The 26,947-nt window shown below is 48.5% G+C and overlaps 1 protein-coding gene across 13 annotated transcripts in view; it reads right to left on the bottom strand.

Annotated features, from left to right (window-relative positions):
* The window catches only part of PLXNB1 (plexin B1), a 244,001-nt gene that overhangs the window by 71,633 nt on the left and 145,421 nt on the right, over window positions 1–26,947 (bottom strand). For all 13 annotated transcript variants that reach the window (XM_050959798.1, XM_050959796.1, XM_050959797.1 and 10 more), the window contains 11 exons: window positions 18,498–18,598; window positions 17,085–17,217; window positions 15,561–15,717; window positions 14,707–14,815; window positions 14,505–14,613; window positions 12,795–13,664; window positions 11,885–12,010; window positions 10,815–10,937; window positions 3,378–3,471; window positions 2,943–3,109; window positions 767–918 (listed from right to left, as the gene is read on the bottom strand). In XM_050959798.1, the coding sequence (XP_050815755.1) occupies window positions 767–918; window positions 2,943–3,109; window positions 3,378–3,471; window positions 10,815–10,937; window positions 11,885–12,010; window positions 12,795–13,664; window positions 14,505–14,613; window positions 14,707–14,815; window positions 15,561–15,717; window positions 17,085–17,217; window positions 18,498–18,598 (2,141 nt within the window). The remainder of the gene's footprint in view (window positions 1–766; window positions 919–2,942; window positions 3,110–3,377; window positions 3,472–10,814; window positions 10,938–11,884; window positions 12,011–12,794; window positions 13,665–14,504; window positions 14,614–14,706; window positions 14,816–15,560; window positions 15,718–17,084; window positions 17,218–18,497; window positions 18,599–26,947) is intronic.

Below are 26,947 nucleotides of genomic sequence, written 5' to 3'. Positions count from 1 at the left end.
ACATGGTTTATTTAGCAGGAGAAGTGCTCCTCTGGCACTGGCAGCTTGTTCAGAAGGTGGCAGCATGATCTGCTCACTGGCTTGAGTACATGTGACCAAACTAAACTGCCCCAGAGTTTGTTACATTTGATGCCTGTAAAGTGATGGATTAACCTTGGGCTCAATGGTCTTTAAAGTCCTTAGAAGTAGGCCCTGGCTGTATCTCAGACTTCCTCTTTGAGACTCATCCTGACAGGTTGTACCTGGCACCCTCTCCCTATAAGGAATGCCAGTGCCTCATTTCAGGTTGTCAGGTGATGAGGTCTTTGCTACAGAGGAGCTCACTCCCCATTCACATCAGTCTCAGCCTCTTGCCCTCTAAAATTTAACTGATGCCAACAAAGGTGTTATGCTTTTCTTGAACACTTCCCTCCTTTTCCCTCCCTGTTTTTCTGAGCGTGTTTATTTAAGTCTGATATTTTTATCAAGACTATTACATGAGCTGTTTGTGTTGGGAGTGAGGAGTGCTAGGGGTCAGGCCTCTTTAAAAATAAACAGCTTCTGTTCAAATTCAGTGCCCAAGTGGTGAGTAGGTGGGGAAAATTGCTTTACTCAGGTGTCAATGCCCTTTGGAAGGTGCAGAAGACAGCTCAGTTCCTGAGGCAGAAGGTATTGATCCAGGTTACCATGGCTAGCGAGGGAGTGGGAAATTACCCCATTCTGATGTCAGTGGCCCAGTGGGAAACCCAATGTCTCATTCCCTGAGGGAGTTTCACAGATACTCTACCTGCTGGAGATTTCATATTCTTGAGCATCTACAGCACAAGGAATTCCTGCAACTGTAACAGTTTCTGCAATATCCTGATGTTTCTGGCCGAGGTTTGAGCCAGCAATAGTGAGTCTAGTGCCACCTTCAACTGGTCCAGACAGGGGATAAACCTGCAAAGATATCCAAGCATGTGTTCATTTCATAGCACCTCAGATGCCGGCAGCCTAATATGATGCCGGATCCAAAAAAGCTTAAGTTCTGTCCTCTTCCTGGGATGCACATAGGAGACATTTTTTGCTGGCCAAGACTTGTGTCAGGATCTCTTGCTCTAGAGTAGCTGCTCTATCATCATAAGCAGGAAGGGCTACTCCTGGGGGAATTCTGTGCCAAAAAATTAAAAATTCTGTGCACAATATTTTTAAAACCTGTAAAATTCCACATATTTTATTTGTCAAAATAATACAATACAATCAACGGGAGAGCCCCAGATGCCCGGGGCTGACAGCAGGTGGGAGTGCTCGAGGGGAAATCACAAATTCTGCATGAAAAAAAGAATTCTGTGAGGAACATTAATTCTGCACAAGTTTTGCATTGTACAATGGTGCAGAATTCCAGCAGGAGTAAAGTGCTGTAAATGAGAGACCTAGGATCCGTGCCTTCCTCCTTCCCACACTTTGGTCTTATCACCGATCTTCACAACGGTATAATTCCATTAAATCCCCTTTAGAACAGCTGTGGCAGCCCATCCTTTGCCTACTCACTGCTGCACTGACTGCTTCTCTGGGGGCTCTGGTGATGAGGAGCTATTATATAAGCTGTAATCTATTACTTGTATTACAGTAGTGTCCAGAGGCTCTCCCATAAGTTCAGTGCCCCACTGCGCTAGGTGCTGCACAAAAAACACAATCAAAAGACAGTTCATGCCCCTAAGAGTATATAGGATAAATTATGGCAAGAAGCATCAAGTGGGTATAGCATGTAACTGGAAGGAGGACAATGTCACAGCAAGGGAAACACAGGGTTAAGACACATACTCTATGGTACTCAGCAAGGGATAGGTCAAAAAGATTTTTTATTTTTTTAATAAACCAGAATTATTATTAAGCTCTGCTCCCTCTTCCATCCCTGCCAAGTCACTGTCACTTCACCCTGTGCACCTTCGTTATTTCAGGCTCGGCTATCACTATGCTAGTCTATCCCAATCACTGGCTTAGGACAGCAAGAGGACTCCACTCTTTGGACTTCATCCCCAATTCCTGGATCCAGCAGTTTCCTGCATTTTGGTTTCAACTGGTCTGAGGTATTGCAGCAGGGTGGTTATCCTGCTTCTGCCCTGAAGGGCTTAAGACAGCCCTGGGGGAAGGTTGTGGCTGGAAGCTGCTAAGCTGGGCTGATTAGGAAGTGGCTGCAGCTGGGCCACACCGCAATCAGGCCCCGCTGGTCCCTATAAAATGCCATGAGCCAGAGGCCCAGAAGAACACTCTCTCCGCATTCAGAGAGAGAAGGGCCTGACTGCAGGGAGCTAGAGACAGGGTACCTGAGTGGAGCAGGGCTGGGGACAGGCTAAGGACCTGGGGAGCCCCAGGCTGTGGCCTAGCAGAAAGCCAAGGGGTACTGGGGGTTGCTGAGGGCAGCCCAGAGGTAGGCCAAGGCAGCAGGTCCAAACCCTCCTTGCCAGTGATGAATAGGCTGATACTGCAGTCTGCCCCAAGGTGTGGGGCTAGACGATGACTAGCAGTAGCCTGATACTGAGGCAAGGTGGGAATAGTGGGTGGGGCTTCCCTGGGGAGGGGAGACCCTAAGACTAAGGGGTTAATACCAGGGGGCAGCACCCCAGGTAAAAGGACACTGGGTCCTGGGAGGGACACGGGGGCCAGAGGACAGGCGGATCACCGGCCTGCAGAAGGTGCTCCGGAGCTGGAATGAGCTAATTCCCGGAAGTCACCAGCAGGAGGTGCCACAGGGGTGAGTCTCCACCTCTACGGGTATACATTTGTTTCTTTCATCTTGGCTACTACAGATTGGTTGCACTCTAACACTTTCTGTCAGGTTCTCCGAACTCTCAGTGCTGAAGAATTAACAGTGGGAGAGGAACCGTTGTTGCTATTTGGACTGTCACTGAGGTTTTTTTGGCTGCTTTGTGGAACCCCCATTGCCCTTGAGTGCAGTACAGTAAAGAGTAGTGATTACTCACTGAATAAATTAGTGGTGCAGGACATATGTCCACTATCTCTTCTGTGCAGGATCCTCGAAAGATGCAGCTGGGTCGCTCGCCTCCACACCACACACAGTTATACTTGGAGTCAGCCGTTTGGCAGCGGCTGCAATCAGAGTGTCCCATGGAGCAGTTATAGAGAGTTACTGCAGAGGAACGACATTCAAAAGGGCATCTGTGAAAATCCCAACAATGCACAGAATGACCCCAGCAACCAAGCATCTGGCACCAACAAACAAAATAACAAGAACTCAGAGCCTGTAATATCCAGGCTTAAGGGCTTCCCCTGATTTCCCAGTGATGGGACTATTGTGGGACACACTGAACACCAACAGTTTCAATTTAAATTTTCCCAGCTACCCCTTGTCCCATTTCCTAAATCCCTCTTTTGCTGGTGAGGTGTCACTCTCCTACCATAGAGATCCACAGCGCTGTCCACTCGGAGGTGTTGCTTCCTCTGCACAAACACCACAGCATTGAATTCAAGTTGAGGTGCCAAGTAACTATACTGCAAAGAGACCAGAATGTCAGGGTATCACAGGGACCAAATGAGGCCACTAGCTAACTGGGTGAATAAACAGAAGTGCCTCAGTGCTTCACACAGTAGTTTAACACACCTTGCAGCAAATAACTTGCCTCTTTCATTAAGAGACAAAAGGGCCTGACTCTCAGAGATGGGCAGGGTAATTGAACATGTAAATATGTGCATGCAAATGGCTATTTGTGTGCCTAACTGACCACCTGCAGATGCAAATACCCAATTGCATATTAACATGTGTTATTTATGCAAAAAACTCACTCCAGCTGAGACATCTTATGACAGAATGAATATGACTCACCTCTTTGTGAACCTGGTTAGTGTTCCCACACAAACCAAAGTGATGAAAGCATTGATTAAGTAGCAGGTGATTACCAAATCAACAAGGGGATGCAGCTGGTTAGCTGAGCATGTTTGAAAGAGACAGCAAGAGATGGGGAGGGCTGGAAGGAAGGGCCAGAGAAGCTTAAGATCTCAGACAACTGTGATCTCTTCCTCTCCCACCCCACTCCGTGCCTTGGTAGTAGGGAAAGACTTGGGGAAAAGCTTTATCCTATGGGGAACAAACACTTGTACATTGTAAATAAAGCACAGAACTTGTCCCTGGCGTGCATGAGGATTCTTTGCAGTAAGGAATCCAGTGTAAGGGAACCCCACCCTATAAGAACTGGGGGCTTGTCTGAAATCTTCTGTGCTGGGCGGTGGAAGAGCAAAAGGAGTTTCAGAAAATCTTTCAAGCATTTCAGCAGACCCTGCAACAAGCAAAACAGTCTTTGTTTTCCTGACAGGTGGAACAATAACAGAACTTACAACAATTTATTACACAGCGGGTGCATGTGCAGCAACAGCTCAAGGAGAAGCTAGTGAATCCCATGGCAGGGAGTGATAACCAGGTGGTGGGCACAAGGCTGTGCACAATGGGCCCAACGGATAACCCTGATGCCTTTTTGTTGACATTCGAGAGGGTGGAATGAGGAGTGGGCTGGGAGAAGAGAGTATGGGCCCCCAAATTAGCTCCCTACACTTGGGAGAGGCACAAGCTGCCTATATGGCACTGAATGATGCACAAGCAGCTGACTATGATATAGTATAAATAGCCATATAAGGTGGCTCCAAGGTGAACTCTCAAATATCAGATACCCGGTGGGCTGATGTGACCGCAACCAGGAACGTAACCATCCAGGAGTGGAGAAGGAGAGAGCAGGAAGCCAAAGGCTCGAAGGGGCAACCTGTGAGCTCTCACAGCACCAGATGCAAGTCCCACAGAGGAACAGGATCTCTGACGTGCAGGTAGAGACACTCCAGGCCCTTGAGGAATCTGGCTGTGATATCCTGAGAGAAAACCGACCTGCCCTCGAGTGGTGGGTGGAAGGCCGAGATGGCTGCTAGATGGACCTTGATGGATGAGAGCGACAAGCGCTGAAGCCTGAGGTGCAGGAGGTAGTCTAGAATGATCTGCAATGGGCCTCGCTTGGGACAAACCCCCTTATTTGCCATCCAGCAGGTGAATAGCATCCATGTGGCCAGGTAGGTCACCCTAGTGGAGGGTTTCTACTGCCCAACAGGACTCGGACCTCAGACAAGCACTGCCGCTCTTGTGCGTTTAGCCACACAGCCGCCAAGCCATCAGATGAAGCGCTGCCAGGTTTGGGTGCAGGAGACTGCCGTGGTTCTGGGACAACAGGTCTGCCCTGAGCGGTATCTGGAACAGGGTCACCACCAAGAGATCCAGCAAAGTGCTGAACCAGTGTTGGTACAGCCACACCAGCGCTATGAGGATGACCTTCACCCTGTTCTGCTTGATTTTCATAAGGACTCTGCAAAGCAACGGCGCTGGAGAAAAGGCATACATCAGAGCCCCAACCATGGGAGCAGGAAGGCATCTGACAGGGATCCCCTGTCCCTGCCCTGGAATGAGCAGAAGATGAGGCATTTCCTGTTCTTCCTGGACACAAATAGGTCCACTTGTGGAGTTCCCCACCTGCAGATGATAGAACTGACCACCACCAGGTGAAGGGACCACTCGTGGCGAGAGGAGAATGTTCTGCTGAGGTGGTCTGCCCAAGTGTTCCTGGCCCCTGGGCGGGCCATTGCCCTTAAACCTATGCCAGTGCCACAGGCGCCTTGGCGGGCTCCCAGCTGAGAGACGATTTGTCCTGGACAGGGGAAAGACTAAACTGTCCCTCCAACCCAGATCACTGTTCTTCTGGGCACCAGGGCGGGGCCGTGGAAGCTTGAGTCTGTTGACTGACTCTTGTCAGAAACTGGTACAGGGAAGGCGAGTGCCAGTTCCTGCCCGAAGAATGGTTCGGTAGCCCTGGCAACTGGTGCTGCGACCAGGAACAGTCTCGCGTCTGAGGAGACCGACACCTAGGTGATCTGCAAGGCGATGGTGACTGGCACGTTGGTGATCGCTGGTGGGAGGACCATCAGTACCGAGAATACGGGGATTGCCGTTGCGACTCTAGAGTCCTGTGTCTTGTAAGCGGAGACCGTGGCACTGGAGACTTGGGCCTCCTGGCCAGAGACCAGGGTTGCGGTACCAGGGTCCTTGGCTGTGGCAAAAGAAAATGACGTCTGCAGTACAGGGACTGGGGGCATTCCACTGCCTTTAGGGGCGGTCCCATCACCGGCTTGGTCATCTGAGCTGGTGACTTGGTGGGATCTATCATGTGGCCAGGCATCTGCGGTGCTGGTTGGCCTAACTGTTCTTTGGCCGTCAGGCCCGCCTTGGGCACAGATGGCCCTGCAATCGGCCAGGACCCCCTACTGCTCCCCGGAGTCAGAGGTGGATCCCTGGCTGGACCAGGGAGTCTGACCAAGAGGTACCCCTGCGAGCCTCCATTGCAGGTACAAGACCTAGCTCAGGTCCTTTGCGCGGTGTCTGCAGACCAGACGACTTAGACCACTTCTTCAGTACTGGCGAGGGGGGGATGGTGCCAGATGGATCCCAGTGCCAATGGTGCACTGTGTACCAACGTTGAAGTACTGAGTGTGGAGACTGAGAGCGAAGGCTCCAATGCTGTGCACAGAACAGCCTCCATCAGGAGGGCCCTCAATCGAATGTCCTACTCTTTTTGAGTTTGGGGATGAAAATTTTTGCAGATCCAGCACTTGTATTTTCGATGGGACTTACCCAGGCACTTCAGACAACTGTTGTGAGGGTCACTGATGGGCAACGTCCAGCTGCACCCAAAACATGGCTTAAAGCCTGGCGAGTGGGGCATGCCCCGCTCCGGGACTCTAACTACTAAACTACTACTAAAACACTTAACAGCTAATTAATCACTGACTAAATAACAAAGGAGAACGATCTGAACAGTGAAGAACCGCTAATGCTCTTGCTAAGAAAGACCAGGCATTCCAACCAACCGTCACAGGCAATAAGAAGGAACTGAGAGGGTGTAGGGCCAGCGGTGCCTGATATACCGCCGCACGAGAGCGCCAGTCCAGAAAGCGCCACAGCCAGCACTACAGATGCTGCTAAGGCAAAAGTCTCCAAAAACTGTGCACGTTGGCACGCATACCTAGAATGGAATCGACATGAGCAAGCACTTGAAGAAGAAGGCCACCGATGAGCTTTGCACCCTAGTCAAGCGGGAGGTTACAATCGCCGGTGGAGGCACTTTCGCCTGATCATAGTAAAATTGGATGCTGACAATGATCCAGGATGAAATTCACTGGGTAGACACTGGACGACCTTTCATCCTACCCGCAACCATGACGAACAGCTGCATTGACTTACAGAACAGTTTGGTTCTTTCAATGTAAAAGGCTACCAAGTGCCATCTATGTTACTCCTCAGACTTATGAGGCTTTGGGAGAAAGATCGGCAAGAATATGTCCTGACTTGCGTGAAACTGCGAAACAACCTTGGGCAGGAAAGCGGCCACAGCTGGACCTTGTCCTCGAAAAACACTGTATAGGGTGGCTCCAAACTAAGTGCCCTAATTTCAGGGACCCTAGGGGCAGATGTTCTTGCCACCAGGAACGACACCTTGCAGGAGAACAGAAGAAGGGAACAGGAAGCTAATGGCTCGAAGGGGGCCCTCCACTTGCCGTGCCAGCACTGATTCAGGTCCCAAGCAGGGACAGGGTCCCAGACATGAGGATAGAGTCGCTTCAGACCTTTTAGAAACCGGATCATCATGTTGTGGGCGAAGACCGACCTGCCCTGAAATGGAGGGTGAAAGGCTGATCCAGTGGCCAAGTGGACCTTAATTTATGAAAGGGACAAGCCCTGGAGATTGAGATGTAGAAAGTAGTCCAAGATCAACTGAAATGAGGCCTGCTCTCGCTTAATACCCTGGTCCGAGGCCCAGCACATGGACCATTTCCATTTGGCCAGGCAGGCTGCCCTGGTGGAGGGCTTTCTGCTGCCCAACAAGACTGGCTGGACACGGGCCAAGCACTCCTCTTCTGCACATTCAGCCATGCAGTGCTGCCAGGCTCAGGCGCAGGAGACTGCCGTAGTTCTGGGACAGCATATCCGACCAGAGAGGCAGCTACAGCGGGGTGTCACCGAGAGGTCCAGTAACGTGCCGAACCAATGTTGGCGAGGCCAAGCCGGGGCTATCAGGATCACCTTCGCCCTGTCCTGTTTGATCTTCATGAGGACTCTGGATTAATGGCACTACTGGGAAGGCATACATCAGAGCCCCCAACCACTGGAGTAAGAAGGCGTCTGACAAAGAGCCCCTGTCGATCCTCCAAAACGAGCAGAACACATGGCATTTCTAGTTCTAGCAAATCACAAACAAGTCCACTCAGGGAGATCCCCACTTTCAGAAGATCACACTGACTACCTCGGGGAGGCACTCCCATGTAGGTCCAGGGTACTCGGTGCCAGGTCATGCTTCTTCGACACCAAGGAAGAGGAGAGGTGCTGGGTAAAGCCCAGTGCTGGGGTGCACTACACACCAAGACTGAAGTACCAGGATTCGACTACGTCTGGGATGGCTCCGAGGCTGGGCGGAGAGTGGCTTCCATGAGGATAGGCCTCAAATGGATGTCGCACTCTTTCTGTGTTCTGGGACGAAAGTTCTTACAGATGCAACACTTCTCTTTTACATGTTATTCCCTAAAGCATTTCAGGTAGCTGCTATGGGGGACACTATCAGGCATAGGCCTGTTGTAGTCAGCGCAGGGCTTAAAACCCAGAAACCAGGGCATGCCCCTCCGCCTGGGGCAAAGTCCCTACCGGGACCCTAACTTACTAACTACAGTGCTTAACAACTACTTCACTAGCTAACTACTGTAAACAAACTATTTACAACACTAAAATGTGAAGCAAAGGAGAAAAAACAGTGACTGCTTGCTAGGCAAGGGAAAAGTGCTCTGACCAACCACCATGGGCAGTAAGAAGGAAATGAGAGGGCGTGGGGCTGGCGACACCAAATATACCAAACACATGAGCGCACACTCCAGACGGTGCCACAACCGACCCTATGGATACCACTAAGGCAAAAATCTCCAACTATGCAAGTGGGCATGCACAAACCTAGAATGGTGTTCATGAGCAAGCACTTCAAGAATCCATGATCTTTACCCTCGACCTCCTCACCATAACATCTTCGCCTAGCCTTCCATGACAGCCACAGGAGTCAAATGACTCCAAGTCCTCATGCAAAGCCATTACCATGTTTCAACCCTGTAGGCCTCTCAAAGGCAGTCAGAGAAGCTGCTACAGCAGTTGGGTGCCCAGACAGGGACCTCTAGGGACTTCTTGTCATAAACAGATAGTTAAGGGTTAATGTCTCTTTTACCTTGTAAAGGGTTACAAGCAGTGAACCTGGACCACCTGACAAGAGGACCAGTCAGAAGACAAGATACTTTCAAATCTCGGTGGAGGGAAGTCTTTGTTTTGTGTTGTCTGTTTGTCTGTTGTTCTCTCTGTATTCTGAGAGTAACCAGACGTACCTACAGGCTCTATAATTTTCTATTCAAACAGTAAGTACCAGTAGAAGGCAGTTTAGTCTTTTTGATTGTTTTCTTTATTTGCAAATGTGTATTTTGCTGGAATGATTTTAATGTGTGTTTGTGCTGGGGGGAAGGCTCCTCTCTAGTGTCTATAAGCTGAAAGACCCTGTAACATTTACCATCTAAATTACAGTGACAACTTTTACTTTTTTTCTCTCTTTTATTAAAAGTTTTTCTTTTTAAGACCTGATTGATTTTTATCCCCTTGTTGAGGCTCAAGGGAATTGAGTCTGTACTCACCAGGCAATTGGTGGGAGACAGGGAGAGAGAAGGGAGGGGGGAAGGTGGAATCCCTCTGTTTTAGATTCACGGAGCTTGAATCTGTATTATCTCTTGGGGAGGGGAAAAGAGGAGGGGGAAAGGTGCATTCCTCTCTGTTTTAAAATTCAAGGAGTTTGAATCACAGTGATCTTCCAGGGTAACCCAGGGAGGGAAAGCCTGGGAGAGGCAACGGTGGGGGAAAGGGTTTACTTTCCTTGCGTAAGATTCAGGGGGTCTGGGTCTTGGGGTCCTCTGGGAAGGTTTTGGGGGGACCAGAGTGTACTAGGCACTGCAAGTCCTGGTTGATGGCAGCACTACAAGGTTCAGAGTGGGGGTTATACCATGACATTGCTGCATGCACCATCCACTCCAGGCTATTTACAAATCCTCTCCACATGCCACATAGCAGCACACACCTTCCTCATCCCCCTCTAAAACCACCCTGAAATCTCTCATCCTGGTAGAAACAGCCCACGATCTCTGGGCCAGTATCCTCTCTCTCCTGTTGCAAAGGCCAGGTGTAATACATTAATGTTATCTATAACTCTAGCACTCTCAGCGGGCTGGGATTGTACATGCTACATATCTCATGCTTGCATCTATCTTACTTTCTGTTATTTTGGTTTTCTCTCAGAGGCTTTCTGCAAAGGAGCTGTCCCAATCCCAGAAGAGCCCACAAACAGGTAAACAAAGCACTGCTAGTGGGAGTCACAGAGTGCTAAATGAAAGGGCAATGGAGCTAACCTTTTGGATATCATAGGAACGATAGTGAGATATGTTACAGGGATGGCATTGTTCTCTGCCACAATCATGGCATTATCACTGTACTATGGCACAGATAAAACTAACCTTCTGTTAGCTGAAGACTTAATTACTATTACTTGTCTTACAGCTGCCTCAGGGATCAGGCACCATACAAACACAGTACAGAAAGATGGTCTCTGCTCCAAAAAGCTCACAATTTAACTAGTTTTCAGTCTTCTCTCCAGTCAGACTAAGAATCATAAGCAACAACCTGGTTGAGATTGGATTAGTGGGAAGTCTGGATAGCTTCTGCCATCTCAAATACTTACTTGGTGTAGCTGACACGTGATGTAGCAGAGTGATCGGTTTGCTTCCTCCCCCTCAACATAAGCATCCATCACCACTGTCCTCCCTTCCACAATCAGGACACACTCATAGTCCCATTGCTGATCCTACAGCCAGGAAGAGAGAGACAGCTTCACCAGTATCCACTCACACGACCAAACCAACACACAGACTTTCAGGCACCCACACCTATGCTCCTCCATAAAACTTCTCCTCCTGTTCCCATCTCAGTGCCCTTTTCCATACTACTCCCTACGCATGCAACATGCTGCTTGTTCTCATTTGCCATGCCACCTTTCTCCTGCATTCTAGTCCCTCCTATACTCTCCCTTCTTCACGATCCCCACATGAGAGGAATCAAATCAAGACCACAAACAAATTAATTCCCAGACGATACTGCACACTGGGGAGAGGAGAGGGTTCCTATCAAAAGACTTCAGACCAGAAGCAGGGGGATTAGAGGAAAAAAAAACACCAGAGAAAGAGAGTTAGAAAAATGAGCCAGGGTATGTGTCAGTCACCAACCATGCTTGTATGTACAGAGAAAGGTAACAATTAGTCTGTAACTGAGAGAAATAGGCCACATGCCCTGAAACCTATCAGGTTCCAGCTGTAGTTTGTACAAAGTCTATCAGGAACTATCATTCCAGAGAGGTTATTGAAGTAGTCTTCAAACTTTGGAGACAAATATGATTTTCACCTGTGACTGTAAATGCAGCCCAAAGGAACCAGAGTTTTTGAGGATCTGTAAGGCTTAATTTTAACTCTGTTGTAGAAGCTTCAGATGTGGAATAGCCACATGGACATTTTACTACATCAGGAGAAGGAGACAGAGAAACGAAAAATGGAAGAACTGCGCTCAGCGTTTGAGGTTTAAAATGGAATGAGAAGGGACTCAGCAGAGATCCACTCTGGATATGCAGTCCCCACATGCTTCAGCGAGGTGCCCTTAAATTTGACGCATCTAGGAACCGAGGTGCCAGAGACTGACCACAGGGTGCCTTGCTCCAAGCAAACCTCTTCTCAGTGCTCATGGGAAACAACAGGCACATACCTGATACAGATGGAAGTTTTTCCCCAGCAGGGTTATCTTCTGCTCCACGTTGACTGGGAGCAGAGAGGATCCCTGAATGCCCTGCACACAGGGACAGGCTCCAGGACCCCAGCTAAACTCTTTATTCTGAAAAACAAACACCCATAGAGAGCACCCACGGCACAGGGAATTTAACTTGGCAGGAGCAATTAACACAGGCAAATACAGGAATGAAATTTCATTCTAACGGAAGGGGAAGCTGGGCTCATTGGGTATGTTTATACTTGGAGCTGATTGCCAGCTACTCTAGACATACTCATACTCATTGAGTTAGCATGCTGAGAACTACAGCAGAGCTGGGGGTAGGCCAGGCAGCGGTGAGTGGTGGCATGGGCTAGCCATGCCAAGTACATAGCAACAGGCTCAGACGGGTTTGTACTAAGCAAGGCTAGCCCATAGCCTCCTTGGTACTGCCCATGCTACTGCAGCTACACCTCTCTTTTTAGCAACCTAGCTCTATGACAGCTACAGCGAGTATTTGTATGCAGGCTGGGAATCACATCCTAGCTCATAGTGTAGACCCAGCCATTTACTACAGGGGTAAGAAGAGCAATATAAGACTCCAAAGACAGTGAGCAGGAGGAAGTAGACACTACGCAAGCCCTAGGAATGGTGTATCAGGAAACCCGTCGCTTGGGCACTGTGCAGCTTCCAGGTAAATGGCCACGCTACAACACCAAAGCCCCCTTCCTTCCTCAGGCTGCCATTTCCCACTCTGAACACATCACCATCCTTTGGCTCCTCCCTCTCCTCCAGAAGACCCTATTTTCCTTCCTGTGATGTAGTGTCTCCGAGTTTGGTGACCTGTATCTGAATTTCAAAGTAGATCATAGCTCTAAAGGCAGGTCTGAGAGCTGCATCAGAGACTCACCAACTCCAAAAATCCAGGGGCATCATACTGATAGTCAAAACCAGGGTGCAGAATTCTGGGGAAATCAGGGACATCCCTCTCTGAAGAGTCTCCATCGCCTGAGAGAAGAGTGGAAGCAGAGAAGGGTGACGTATCATTCTCGGTCTGCAGTGAATCCATCCAATCCTCTGTGTCCTTGAGCTCTGTGCCTTCCCCAAGTAGCCAGTCAGGAAGGACTGAAGATGGGACCTCAGAGGGAGGCAGTTCTGTCTCTAGGTCTCCTGGGAAATCAGCAGAGGAGGTGGGGGCACTTGAAGTTTGGTTGGGGGTGAAAGGAGATGGGATGGCAGATGTAGGTGCCTCAGAGGTTGGTAAAGTAGTAGTGGGAGGCCACGTGGAATTTGTGATGTCAGGGGGAGGGGTTAATGCTGCCATAACTGTCTGCAGAGTATTGAAGGCAGCAGTGGTGGGTGGGTCAGTGAACCACACTTCTGGGGCTGGGGCTGGTTCAGAGGTAGGCAGAGCTATATGGTCTGCAGTCGCTGCTGGGCTAGTAGTGACAGATACTACAGTAGGATTTGTGGCAAGGCTGGTAGTAGTGGGCTTGTCTGTTAGGGGTAGCACTAAAGATTCAGTGGTGATCTTGAGAAAGGTGAGAATGGCTGTAGTTGGAGTTGCTGCGTCTGTGTGGCTAAAGGTCTCTGTTGGATGAGCAGTCATGGCAGAGACTGCAGGCAGAGTGGTGGGAACTGATTGTGCGACGGGAGTGTCGGTAACCACCATAGTGACTGGGGGAGTGATGGGTTTGGTGGCCACAGCCAGCGTGTTGATGGAGGTCATGGCGGTGGAAGCAGCTGAAGAAAGAAATGGACTTGAGGTTGGAATTTGTGTCTGAAGGGAGCCATTGAGATGGGGACAGAGAGAGAGAATCACAGAGTGAGCATGAAAACAGCAACATGTGAGAGAAAGACAGAAGCAAAAAACAACAGTCAGTCGGATTCCATGGCAAAAGGGAATTCCCAGGATGCCGTCTGACTCTTCTGAGATTTCTACTGAGGGAGAGATAAGCCTCTCACACCAGCTGGCTTCGCTGAGCACAGGGAATAAAGGCTAACACTGCACATCCTACAGAGAGATTCTGAGGGCCTGAAACTCTCAGAGTATAAAGGATTAACTCAATTATCAGCTTCTCCTCTTGCACAGCTTCATCCACCCTTCTCCACACCAAGATACACTTGTCCCTCCCAGCTGGTGTTCCTTGCTCATCTTCTTCACCCTGCAACGTGCCCCAGACTGACACATTTCTCCCCAGGCCAATTCTCTTTTGCTCCCTGCCTGCCTCCCTAATATCAGTTCCCTGATGGTTTTCTCTCAGACTCCTGATGTCCCATAGCTTCCCCAGATCCTTTACATCAGGATCGCAGGCTGGGCATGAGAGGGGGTTTCTGGATGAGTTATAACTCAGTCTGAATAAGAGGCCCATCCTGCCTCACTGCCCTGTTGCTGGAAACCTTTCCTCAGCCCCCACCCCACAATACCTGAGAAAACTCTACAAAGCAGCCAGGCTCTGAGGGTTCAGGAGCCCCTCTTTAGTATCAGAAGGGGACACATACTCCTCTTGATACTCTCGGCCCACAGCAGCAAGATGGCTGCCATTTTAATCTGAGTAAAAACAATCTTTCTGGACTTCAGTGGCAATCTTAGCAGATGGGATCTATGCATGAGACAAACCCTCTCATTGTAGATAATGGTCCCCTCTTCACAAGTTGCTTTGTGGGTGCAGAGGTGTTGATGGATACACCAGTTACAACTCCAGTGACTGCTCACACATCCCTGACACCTGAAACAACAGTACAAGATTAGCCTCTGAGGAGGTCCAGTAGACAGATAGGAATGGCCAAAGCTTTTAGACAGGAAACCAGCATGTACTCACGGTGCTGACTTCCACTGCAAGGCCACTGCGGCACAGTCATAGAAAGAGAAATCCACTGAAGCAATTAAGACATTATGGAAACGCACCACTAGCTTTATAGTTATGTGCTCTGAAAAGGGAAACAAAAATTGCACCTCTAAAATACTGGAGCTGTGACAGGTCCCCATGCTACAGTATTATTAGAAAGACAGATATATGGGACGCTTTATAGAGGGACACACTGTCTCCATAGTTTAGCTGGGAAGCGAGCCTCCCAGCATAAGCCCAATTTTCATATTCCCTTTTATAGATATATATATATTTATGATTTCCATTGGTTTGGATTGCCCATGCAACCTTAACTCTGCCCTCTTTCAGAAATATCCCACCATGCCCCTTTCACACATATACCATTCCTCCGCCAACAGTGACTGAAATATAGATGTTCTTCAACTCCTTTACAACCCATTCACTCTCACCAACAGGACAAACGGACAGAAAGGAAAAAAAATACGGTTGCTCACACCACCTTCTGTCTATCCTCTTTGAGCAATGCTTCAATGCGCACATACTCACAGTGACCCTTGACACTTTACGATTCAGGGGTTCCAGAGCTGGTGAACACTGACACTCACCCAGCTCCCCAGAAACAATACCATATGTGTACAATTTAAGAACCATGTGACAGATTTTAAAACTCCCTCATGCTTACTCACAGGATACCAACTCAGCCTACGCTTTTACTTAACCATCACTAAAGCATTAGAATTCTCTCATATTCTGCCTCGCCACACGCATTCTGACAAACTTTGCTGTTCCCTCTCCTGATGACTCTGTTTACCAATCACTTCATTTAAAGAAAATGTTGAACTGACCTGTTCCTGTTTTCAAAGCTGGTGCTTGGCTGGGATCTGGGGAGGGACACACGATGCCTGACTCTGTCAGAACTGCTGGACTCTCGTAGTCTTCAAAGTAACATGAATAGGCTTCTTCCTCATGCAAGGATGGTAAATCCAAGATAGTGAGGAAAATCTGCCAATCAAATATTAATATAAATCCAAAATTTGTCCCTTCATAATTCACATTTTTCTAGTTAATATTATTTTGTTTTCCTAATTGCGTACAGATGTGGTCTCTTCATCTCAAAAAAAGATATACTGGCACTAGAAAAGGTTCAGAAAAGGGCAACTAAAATGATTTCAATAACTCGGTCCTGGGATAGGGGTTGTTATAAAATTGGATGGGTGGGGTTCTGTGGCCTGCCTTGTGCAGGAGGTCAGACTAGATGATCAGATTGGTCCCTTCTGACCTATGAGTCTATGAGTCTATGATTAGGGGTTTGGAACGGGTCCCATATGAGGAGAGATTAAAAAGGCTAGGACTCTTCATCTTGGAAGAGAGGACACTAAGGGGGGATATGATAGAGGTATATAAAATCATGAGTGATGTGGAGAAAGTGGATAAGGAAAAGTTATTTACTTATTCCCATAATACAAGAACTAGGGGTCATCAAATGAAATTAATAGGCAGGAGGTTTAAAACAAATACAAGGAAGTTCTTCATGCAGCACACAGTCAACTTGTGGAACTCCTTGCCTGACGAGGTTGTGAAGGCTAGGACTATAACAACATTTAAAAGAGAACTGGATACATTCATGGAGGTTAAGTCCATTAATGGCTATTAGCCAGGATGGGTAAGGAATGGTGTCCCTAGCCTCTGTTTGTCAGAGGGTGGAGATGGATGGCAGGAGAGGGATCACTTGATCATTGCCTGTTAGGTCTACTCCCTCTGGGGCACCTGGCATTGGCCACTGTCGGTAGACAGGATACAGGGCTAGATGGACCTTTGGTCTGAGCCAGTATGGCCGTTCTTATGTTCATTTCTCATTTTAAGAGACACAGAAACAAGTAATTGATCCATCTATCCACTGTCTTTCTAAGATGGCTCCCACTATCGTATCTAATCTCATTATCCTTGCTGCCCTTTTGATAATTTTAACTTTCTTTCATTATCTTTTTAATAATCAGCATCATGAAGCTTTAGAAATCTGTAGCATGCTTACACATGCCAAGCCAAGGACAGATTTTGCAGTAGCAGCACAAGGCAAGTAAGAACCCCCGAAATGCATCACTCTCATAATAATATATGCATAGACATCTGACTTGACAAAGCTGTGATGGAACCCATCCCTCCTGGGGCCACCATGACACATAAGTGCCCTGAGTAAGGCACACTCTGATGAACTCCAAAGCTCAGTGATTCAGCTTCCACTGAAGTCAATAGGAGATTTTTTCATTTACACCAGAATGGAAGATGGCCGACCATCTACAAATATGAAAGGAGAAAGCCACCATTTTTATCACAGGGGTATGTTTTCCAAGTACAATGTCACTGCTCACATTTCTCTTTTCTTCTCTGCTGATATTAGCTGGGCTTAGTGACTGGATGGATAAACACTGCTGTGTAGAATTAAAACTCCAGAGCCACTGCTCACTCACTATGGATCTGGAGCACTCAGAGCGACGACTGCACCTAAAGAAAGAGATTTAGGAAACCATCAGCGTGCTCTCCAAAACTGAGGAGGGGATGCATTCTTTGGCTACAATATGCCTGTGAGCAGGACTCTCACCAGCAAGAGTGCTAGGGAAACCAAACACACCAACTACAGTAGTGACAACAAGCTAAAGCATCAAAGAATCCTGTGGCACCTTATAGACTAACAGAGGTTTTGGAGCATGAGCTTTCGTAGGTGAATACCTACTTCGTTAGATGCATGTAGTGGACTAATTTCCACTACATGCATCTGACGAAGTAGGTATTCACCTACGAAAGCTCATGCTCCAAAACCTCTGTTAGTCTATAAGGTGCCACAGGATTCTCTGCTGCTTTTACAGATCCAGACTAACATGGCTACTCCTCTGATACTTGAAGCTAAGGCATGTAGTCTCAATAGCCCCAACAGTGCTATGGGAATCCAAATTTGGGCATGAATGGAAATCTTGGCAACACTGGGTACATTAGATACAGCACAACTTCATTTTGCCAATTATATTTACAGTTTACAGCTGAATAAACCTGGCCACTAAGATTAAAGGTGGAGGTGAGAAACCTGAGAGGAATAAGGGACATAACAGAGGGTTATGAACTGAACACTGTGGCACTGCATAGACAGAAACAAAGATAAGGATAGCCAAGTGGAAGTAGAACCATGTTTGATGGGAGCTGGAGTTCACAGCATTGCTGGATCCACTACCAAGGACTGGAACAGAGTGTTGAAGGCTGAATGAGGAGAGAGGATGAGCCAGTAGCAGCAGAAAGGAGAAGTATGTTAGCTGCATGGAACAGACTAGTTTCCTTGCTGTGGTCAGTGAAACCCAGACTGTGATCCATACAGTGCATGGCGACTGAAGACAAGCACAGAACTGAGTGAAATGCAGTGGCTCCAATTTGCAGGAACTGGAAGGTGCCAGAGAAAAAGCAACTGTTGACTAATGGTGGCATTTCAGGGAGGTAGTGTGGGGAGACAGAATCAGATGATAGAAGAATGAGGGATTAAAGAATGAATGAACTCAGAGGAGATGTATGTACCACATGTAGCAGTTAAAAGTATTCTAAGTAGGGCTATACAAGTCTAAATGTATGTTGCACAAGATCATATAAATGTACAAATAGAAGAGTTAACATCATAGCATACTGTACCTTATTGGAATTTTAGTAAAACTGATAGAACTAACCAAAAGAAAATTAACTAGCTAATCCCAAATAATCATTTCTCTGAAGAGCCTTGTTGAGGAAGTGATCAGAGATCTTACCGTCCCTGGAGAACACACCAGCCACAGTATGGATCTTTCAGTGTCAAACACGATTCACAATCCAAGTACTGTGAACATTCTAATATGGGAACCTTTACCACCTGCCAGAGAAAGACAAATTAATCTAATGAAATTCCAGCTGAAAACCTAGCAGCTCCACTCACAAGTCCTACAACTTCTGCTCATTCAACATTCTGTTAGCTACCAAAATCATCTGAAACTAAAGAAATAAGAGCCAAATATTCAAAAGTGGCTGTTTCCCGCATTAGTAGAAGAGAAATTTGTTCCATTGGATGGTGCTGGCTGCTACAAAAATGCCAAGGCAGAGCTAAGACACAGGTGCTGCTATTATATAAACTACTAGTAGTACAATCTTTTTCAAAAGCAGAAAACTCTGGTATGGTGAAAAGGTCAGATTTTAATGTCACAGAAAGATTGATGCACAATAGATTCCATCTCTCTTTTCTCACAGAAGTTGTTGCAGTTACAGAGTTATGCAATGGATCCTTGATGACCTCCTGCAGTATGTGCTTCAGTTCAGTTCTCAATAAATATTATAGTGGACCGCCTGGTCTAGGCCAGCTGTTTGTTTAAACCTCAATTCTTCCAAGTGCTCTAAAATCTACATGGTTACTCAGATTGCCCTGAAATTTGACATGGCTCATCGGGCACTGGTCAGGGTGTTCCAAATTTGTGGTCATTTTGACCAAGGGGTTCCCAAAATACAATCCTCCCAAAAAGTATTTTCTTAATGTTGACATATTTTTCCCAGACCTGGGGATCAAACCATGGCTCTGATCCTGATACAAGGCTCTCACTCACTTGAGGGTTTCCCAAAGAGTGTATGGCACTCACTAGTCTTCTGGGGGAGCAAAATTCAGAATGGTATTAGCCGAAGAGCTTGGCTCCTAATTTACCCTCATGCCTAATGCTCACAAGTAAATCAGATTACACTGAAGAAGCCAAGAGGGTTTGTAGTTTAGGAAGTTTCATGGTACCTAGATAGCTTATGGGGATAAGCAGATGACTTAGATCCTAAATTGTGCCCAGCTAATGACACTTCAAATCCCCGGCAGGGCAAACATCTGGAAAAGGTCTGAGCTGAAAGGTCTACATGTTGCACGAAATGGTAGGGGAGAGGTTGGAGAATAAAAGAAACACCCCCATCTTCTCTCATGCATGTAAATTTACTAAGCCCATGTAATAAAGTTCTCAAGATTTTGGGACATATAGATGATGTCTGAAATTTCTCTCACTGGCTCTGTTAACAACTACACACTTAAATCATGACTATTATCCCCACTCCATTATCACAAAATGTAGAGGAGAGAGGGGAGTACAGAGTAACAGTGTCTAGAGACTCCCGCACTGCAACTATTGCTGGCTCTGGCAGTGGCTTGCTGAGTGACCTTGGACAAGTCTCTTCACCTCTCTGACATTTTCCTTAATCAACAAGTGTTGTAGCCAACATGGAGGAATTCTACATTAGATCTTGACAGATAAAGAAGGTCTGATCACAGAACTAAAATTAATGGTAATTTAGGTACACATAATCATGATTTGATCATATTTCTAATGTGGACCCGGAATAAAGTCCAGCCCAGTGATATAAATATATACTCGGTGCTTTAAAAATGTCAATTTCACAAACCTGAAAACATTTATCAGCCAAATCAGCTGGGAGGAAGAATTCAATCAGAAAAATATAAACAATCATCCAAAATTGTTTAAGATCACTTTCATAGATGCCCAAAAAGCCACTCTCCCACAACTGAGGAAGAGGGGTTAAAAATCTGACCTGGTTTAGGGGGAAATGAAGGCAACTAAACATTTTTTTTTAAAAGATCTATATATCAAATGGAAGAGAGGGGAAGTTGATAGTAATGAATATAAATCAGAAGCAAGGAATTGTAGAAAACTGATAAGAGAAGCAAAGAGACACAAGGAGACATCTATGGCTTACAGAATTAAGGACAATAAGGAGGTGCTTTTTGAGTACATTAGGAACAAAAAGTATCCTAACAATGGTATTGGTCCATTAATAGATGGAAATGGTAGAATTATCATAAAAAACACAGAAAAGACAGATGTCTTCAATAAATATTTCTGTTCTGTATTTGGGAAGACAATAGATGATGTAGTCATATCATATGATAACACACTTTCTATTCCACTAGTATCTCAGGAGAATGTTAAACTGCAACTGCTAAAGTTAGATATTTTAAAATCAGTTGGTCCAGATAATCTGCATCCAAGAGTTTCAAAAGAGCTGGCTCAGGAGCTTGCTGGGCTGTTAATGTTGATTTCAATAAGTCTTGGAATACTGGGGAAGTTCCAGAAAATTAGAAGAAAGCTACTTTAAAAAGGATCAATGGGATGACCCAGGTAATTGTAGGCCTGTCATTCAGACATCAACTTCGGCAAGATAACAGAGCAGCTGATATGGGACTCGATTAATAATTAAAGGAGGTTAATATATTTAATGCCAATCAATATGAGTTTATGGAAAACAGATCCTGTTAAACTAATTTGATATTTTTTTTGATGAGATTACAAATTTGATTGATAAAGGTAATAGTGCAGATGTAATATACGGAGACTTCTGTAAATCATTTGACTTAGTAGGCATGACATTTTAAAACCTGAATGATACAAAATTAATATGGCACACATTAGACGGATTAAAAACTGGCTATCTGACAGGTCTCAAAAAGTAATTGTAATGGGGAATCATTATTGAATGGGTGTGTTTCTAGTGGAGTCCCATAGAGATCAGTTGTTGGGCCTATGCTATTTAAAGTTTGCAGATGACAGAGAAATTGGGGGAGTGGTAAATAACGAAGAGGACCAGTCACTGATTCAGAGTGCTCTGGACCGCTTGGTAAACTGGGCACAAGTAAACAATGTGCATTTTAATATGGCTAAACATAAATGTATATATCTAGGAACAAAGAATGTAGGCCATACTTACTGGATGGGGGACTCTATACTGGGAAGCAGTGACTCTGAAAACAATTTGAGGATTGGTGGATAATCAGCTGAACATGAGCTCCCAGTGTGACACAGTGGCCAAAAAAGCTAATGCAATTTTGGGATACACAAATGGGGGAATCTCAAGTAGGTGTAAAGAGGTTATTTGACCTCTGTGTTTGGCACTTGTGTGACACTGCTGGAATACTGTGGTCAGTTCTGCTGCCATAATTCAAGAAGGATGTTGATAAACTGGAGAGGGTTCAGAGAAGAGCCATGAGAATGATTAAAGGATTAGAAAACATGACTCAAGGAGCTCTAGTTATTTAGCTTACTAAAGAGAAGGTTAAAGGGGAACTTGATCACAGTCCATAAGGACCTACATGGGGAACAAATATTTAACAATCTACTCTTCAATCTAGCACAGAAAGGCGTAAAGCAATCCAATACCTGGAAGTTGAAGATAGACAAATTCAGACTGGAAATAAGATGTAAATTTGTAATAGTGAGAGTAATTAACCACTGGAACAAGTTACCAAGGATTGCTGTAGATTCTCCATCATTGACAATTTTAACATCAAGAGTGGATGTTTCTCTAAAACCTATGCTTTAGGAAATATTTTGAGGGAATCTATGGCTTGTGTTATACAGAAGTCAAACTAGATGACCGCAATGGTCATTTCTGGACTTGGAATCTACGAGCCTCAGTTTCCCATATGTAAAATGGGGATAATGATGTAAAGTTCTTTGAGATGTACTGATGAAAAGCGCTATATAAGAGCTAGGTCTTTTTGTTACTGTTTAGACACAGTAGTTTATCTACTGCAAACCTAGATGAGAACTGTGATGAAAAGACGGTTACTCACCTTTGTAACTGTTGTTCTTCGAGATGTGTTGCTCACATCCATTCCAGTTAGGTGTGCGCGCCGCGCGTGCACGTTCGTCGGAAACTTTTTACCCTAGCAACTCCAGTGGGCCGGCAGGTCGCCCCCTGGAGTGGCGCCGCCATGGCGCTCAATATATATCCCTGCCGGCCCACCCGCTCCTCAGTTCCTTCTTGCCGGCTACTCCGACAGTGGGGAAGGAGGGCGGGTGTGGAATGGATGTGAGCAACACATCTCGAAGAACAACAGTTACAAAGGTGAGTAACCGTCTTTTCTTCTTCGAGTGATTGCTCACATCCATTCCAGTTAGGTGAATCCCAAGCCATACCTAGGCGGTGGAGTCGGAGTGAGAAGTCGCGGCATGGAGCACTGCAGATCCGAAGGCCGCGTCCTCTCTTGACTGCTGGACCAGGGCGTAGTGGGAAGCAAAGGTGTGGACCGATGACCAGGTCGCTGCCCGACAGATTTCCTGGATGGGCACACGGGCGAGGAAAGCCAGCGACGACGCCTGCGCCCTGGTAGAATGCGCAGTCACCCGGCCCGTAGGGACGTGGGCCAAGTCATAGCAGGTCCTGATACAGGACGTTACCCATGAGGATAACCTCTGGGAGGAGATAGGAAGCCCCTTCATGCGGTCCGCTACCGCCACGAAAAGCTGGGGGGATTTGCGGAAGGGTTTGGTCCTCTCCACATAGAACGCGAGAGCCCTATGGACATCAAGCGAGTGGAGCTGCTGCTCCCTGCCTGAAGAGTGAGGTTTTGGGAAAAAAACCGGAAGGAATATCTCTTGGTTGATGTGGAAGGTCGAGACTACCTTGGGGAGAAAGGCAGGGTGTGGCCTCAGCTGCACCTTATCTTTGTGGAAGACTGTATACGGGGGGTCTACCACAAGAGCCCGGAGTTCCGACACCCGCCTAGCTGAGGTGATAGCTACTAAAAAGGCAGTCTTCCAAGAGAGATAAAGTAGGGAGCAAGTAGCTAACGGCTCAAAGGGGGGCCCCATGAGCCGAGACAACACCAGGTTAAGATCCCAGGTTGGAGCAGGGAGTCGGACGTTAGGGTATAAACGTTCCAGCCCCTTAAGGAATCTAGACACCGTCGGGTGAGAAAAAACAGAGCGACCATCCCCACCCGGGTGAAAGGTGGAGATAGCTGCCAGGTGGACCCGCAACGACGATATCGCCAGACCCTGTTGTTTGAGGGACCAAACGTAGTCTAAGATATTGGCCACAGAAACTTCCATAGGGCGGAGACCTCTCTCCACGCACCAACAGGAGAAACGCTTCCACTTGGCCGAGTATGTCGCTCTCGTGGAAGGCTTCCTGCTGCCCAAAAGCACCTCCCGCACCGGTGTGGAGCAGCGCAGTTCAGAGCCGGTCAGCCACGCAGGAACCACGCCGCTAGGTGCAGCGACTGCAGGTCCGGGTGACAGAGAGTCCCGTGCTCCTGGGTAATCAGGTCCGGGTGAAGGGGCAGGGGAACTGGGTTGGCTATGGCCAGGTCCAGCAGCATGGGGTACCAATGTTGCCTGGGCCACGCCGGGGCTACCATGATCACGCGAGCCCTGTCCCTGCGCACCTTCAGAAGGACCCTGTGAACCAGAGGAAACGGGGGAAACGCGTAGTACAAGTGGGTCGTCCACGGAATAAGGAAGGCATCCGCTATCGACCCGGGCTCCCTGCCCTGAAAGGAGCAGAACGCCTGGCACTTCTTGTTCCCCCCGGACGCGAAGAGGTCCACACGGGGATAACCCCACCTCTGGAAGATGGAGAGAGCGACGTCCGGGCGAAGGGACCACTCGTGCGATAGGAAGGATCTGCTCAAGCGATCCGCCAGCGTGTTCCGTACTCCGGGGAGGAAGGAAGCCGTGAGGTGAATGGAGTGGGCTACACAAAAGTCCCAGAGTCGCATCGCCTCGTGACACAGGGGAGAGGATCTGGTGCCGCCCTGCTTGTTGATATAGTACATGGTCGTCGTGTTGTCGGTAAACACCGCGACACAACGACCTCGAAGCTGGTGACAGAACGTTTGACAAGCAAGGCGGACCGCTCTCAACTCCCGCATGTTGATGTGCAACCTCACCTCCTGCGGGGACCACAGGCCCTGCGTTCTCAGGGTTCCCAGGTGGGCCCCCCAGCCGAGATCTGAGGCATCCGTTGTCAGGGACACCGAGGGCTGAGGTGGGTGGAAAGGGAGCCCCGCACACACTACGGACTGGTCTAGCCACCAGTCGAGAGAATCTAACACCCCTTGGGGGATTGTGATCAGCATGTCTAGCGGTTGCCTTGCCGGCCGGTAATGTTCGATGAGCCACAACTGGAGGGGCCTCATGCGGAGCCGAGCATAACCGGTCACAAACGTGCATGCTGCCATGTGGCCTAACAGGGTTAGACATGTCCGCACTGATGTCAAGGGGGCTGCCCGCAGTCGTTGAACGATCGCCAACAATGCCTGGAACCTCGGCAACGGCAGAAGAGCCCTGGCCACGGTGGCGTCCAGGACGGCCCCGATGAACTCCACCCTCTGCGTGGGGATCAGGGTGGACTTGTCCATGTTGATCATGAGGCCCAAGGTAGCAAACAGGCCGGTGATCACGCGGACGTGGCTGCAAACTTGCAGTTCCGACGTGCCCCGAATTAACCAATCGTCTAGGTAAGGGAACACGTGGATACGACTGCGCCGAAGATGTGCCACAACGACTGCCATGCATTTTGTAAATACCCTCGGGGCCGTAGAAAGGCCAAATGGGAGGACTGCAAATTGGTAGTGAAGGGGGCCCACCACGAAACGAAGGAAACGTCTGTGGTGTGGCCAAATGGCAATGTGAAAATAAGCGTCCTGCATGTCGAGGGCGGCGTACCAGTCTCCCGGATCCAGGGATGGGATAATGGTCCCCAGGGATACCATGCGGAACTTCAACTTCACCAGGTATTTGTTGAGTTCTCGCAGGTCGAGGATAGGCCTGAGGCCTCCCTTGGCCTTGGGGATCAGAAAGTAGCGGGAATAAAACCCCTTGCCTTTCTCGTTTTCCGGAACCGCCTCTATAGCTCCTTTGCTGAGGAGCGTCTGTACCTCCTGCCGAAGGAATTGCTCGTGAGAGGGGTCCCTGAAGAGGGACGAGGAAGGGGGGCGGGAAGGAGGAAATGATATAAACTGCAGGCGGTATCCCGTCTGCACCGTGCGTAAGACCCAGCGGTCCGATGTTATTTGGGTCCATGCCGGGAGGAAAAACGAAAGGCGGTTGGAAAACGAGGGGGAAGGATCCGTGGGGGAAACTGTTACTGCGCCCTCGGGCGCACCTTCAAAATGAAGGCTTGGGTCCAGGCAGGGGCTTAGAGGAGCCTTGATTCTGCCCCCCTTGGTTCCCCGAATGCCTACGCCTTCCATTCCTGCCACGGCGCCTATTGAGGTCCTGCCGTTGGCGGAACTGGGGGTTTGGCCTGCGCTGCTGTTGCTGCTGTGGCCGGAAGGGTCTGCGCTGCGTTCCCGGCGTGTGCATCCCGAGGGAGCGCATAATGACTCGATTGTCCTTTAGACTCTTAAGTCTGGGGTCTGTCTTTTCTGAAAACAGGCCCTGGCCTTCGAACGGGAGGTCCTGGATGGTATGTTGGAGCTCCGGAGGAAGGCCAGAGACCTGCAGCCAGGAAACACGGCGCATCGTTACCCCCGAGGCGAGGGTGCGGGCAGCCGAGTCTGCAGCGTCCAAAGAAGCTTGCAATGATGTACGCGCAACCTTCTTGCCCTCATCTAGGATGGCCACAAATTCTTGGCGGGCGTCTTGCGGCAGCAGCTCTTTAAATTTGTCCACTGCCACCCATGAGTTGAACGCGTACCTGCTGAGCAGGGCTTGTTGGTTCGAAACCCTGAGCTGCAGCGCCCCAGCCGAGTATACTTGCGTCCAAGGAGGTCCATACGCCTGGCCTCCCTGGATTTGGGGGCTGGAGCTTCCTGCCCATGACGCTCCCTGTCATTCACCGACTGTACCACCAGGGAACACGGTGTCGGGTGGACATGGAGGTACTCATAGCCTTTAGAAGGGGCCATGTACTTCCTCTCGACGCCCCTCGCCGTAGGGGGGATGGAGGCCGGTGACTGCCAGATAGTATTGGCGTTGGCCTGGATCGTCCTTATGAAGGGTAGGGCGACCCTGGTGGGAGCATCCGACGAGAGGATGGTGACAATCGGATCCTCGATCTCCGAGACCTCCTCGGCTTGTAGGCTCAGATTCTGAGCTACTCGCCTAAGGAGGTCTTGGTGTGCCCTGAGATCCAGCGGGGGGGGGCTACTGGAGGAGGTGCCAGCCACCGCTTCATCAGGGGAGGAGGATGAGGAGACCCCCGGCAAGAAAGTGTCCAATGGGGGGTCCCCCTCGGCCCTCGCCTCTGCCTCAGGAGCCAGAGCGGAGTCTTGCTGCTTGGACCCTTCCTCTCCATCCGGGGAGGGAGGGGGGCGAGACAACGAGGCCTCCGGCACCCTGTGCTCCGCCGTCGCAGGCCTAGCAGGAAGCTGTTGGGGGCCCTGGGCTTGATGGTATGCCCATGGGGTCCAAAACCCCCACTGCTGGCGGGCCTTGGTCCTGTTGCGGCGGGTCTTGAA

The sequence above is a fragment of the Gopherus flavomarginatus genome, chromosome 6 (assembly GCF_025201925.1).
Source record: "Gopherus flavomarginatus isolate rGopFla2 chromosome 6, rGopFla2.mat.asm, whole genome shotgun sequence".
NCBI lineage: Eukaryota > Metazoa > Chordata > Testudines > Testudinidae > Gopherus > Gopherus flavomarginatus.
The sequence above is the reverse complement of the archived record's forward strand: the minus strand, read 5'-3'. Positions and strand labels throughout refer to the sequence as shown.